The sequence below is a fragment of the Sinocyclocheilus anshuiensis genome, unplaced genomic scaffold (genome assembly GCF_001515605.1).
Source record: "Sinocyclocheilus anshuiensis isolate Anshui unplaced genomic scaffold, SAMN03320099.WGS_v1.1 scaffold719, whole genome shotgun sequence".
NCBI classification, from domain to species: Eukaryota; Metazoa; Chordata; class Actinopteri; order Cypriniformes; family Cyprinidae; genus Sinocyclocheilus; species Sinocyclocheilus anshuiensis.
In genome coordinates this window covers 103012-104133 of record NW_015552643.1, presented here as the reverse complement: position 1 = coordinate 104133, position 1122 = coordinate 103012, and the positions used below count along the sequence as shown (strand labels likewise).

General features: G+C 34.4%; 1 protein-coding gene across 1 annotated transcript in view; it reads left to right on the top strand.

Annotated features, from left to right (window-relative positions):
- Positions 1 to 1100, top strand: part of prkcq (protein kinase C, theta) — a 31519-nt gene extending 30419 nt beyond the window's left edge. The window contains exon 19 of the mRNA XM_016458496.1: positions 470 to 1100. Coding sequence (XP_016313982.1) covers positions 470 to 628 — 159 coding nt within the window. The 3' untranslated portion in view covers positions 629 to 1100. The remainder of the gene's footprint in view (positions 1 to 469) is intronic.
- Positions 1101 to 1122: the final 22 nt, after the last annotated feature.

Genomic DNA, 1122 nt, shown 5'->3' with positions numbered 1-1122 from the left:
TATGTAATTTATGTAATTACAAGGAGATTTATTTTAAATCATTTAGTTGTTCTGATGAAACTAACAAAAATATCATATTTCTCATATTTTTGTTTTGGTGACTTGAATGCAATGAATATGTATTGAAACATGAACTTCAGTAATAAAAAAAAGCGTTTATGGTTCACTGAGGTAAAACATTAGAAGATGCACAACATGCATGTCTTTGATTTCCATTAACCACTATTTTAATTATAGAGTGTTGTTAGAGTGTTATTAGAATGTTGCGTTTTTAGCTTAGCAAATGCTAACATTGAGTATGTTTTTTGTGGTGTGCAACATTATTGAGAAATGATTACGATGTTAAAGATCATTTCAAATGAGTAACTTCTGAGGCTCCATTTGAGTTACGGTAAACAGCAAGGCAACAGCTCACTAGATTTAGGAACAGAGTTGACCTTTGACTGATACACTAACTCTCTGTTTACAGAAATCAGCAAGTGACTGTAGTAACTTCGATAAGGAGTTCATAAACGAGAAGCCTCGACTTTCCGTCACAGACTGTATCATGATCAACAGTGTGGACCAGACCATGTTCAACAACTTCTCCTTCATCAACCCCGCCATGGCCCGTCTCAAGAGCCCCTGACTCACAAACAAACAAAAGACACTTGTGCAAATACTGTGAAAAAGGCCAAAACAAAAGGCAAACACTCACCTGAATAACATAACAGCCTCTAGTCAACCTCAATTATATACAGTATTATATAATTATATAATATAAGATGTATATTGTTATTATGATATTATTTGGTGCCTCCTTGCCTTTTTGTGAGGTACAATGCAAAAAAACATATGAACTAGCAAAAGAAGAATGTGTTGGTTCTCAAAAACTAACATAAATAAGGTACTAATGAGTAACATATCTTGTATTGCCTAATTCAATTTTTTTCTTCAGTTTCCAAATGTACTTAGTGGTTTTTCATTCCTTACCTGAATTAATCATTTTTGAACGAGTTGAAGTGAATGGGGTCTTGTCGCCTCCTACTGGTTTAATGATATAACAGAAAAATCCCCACCGCTACTGCTTAAATGTACAGACTGTCCGGAAATGTAGAATTGTCGCAGGCCAGTTTGAGGGAT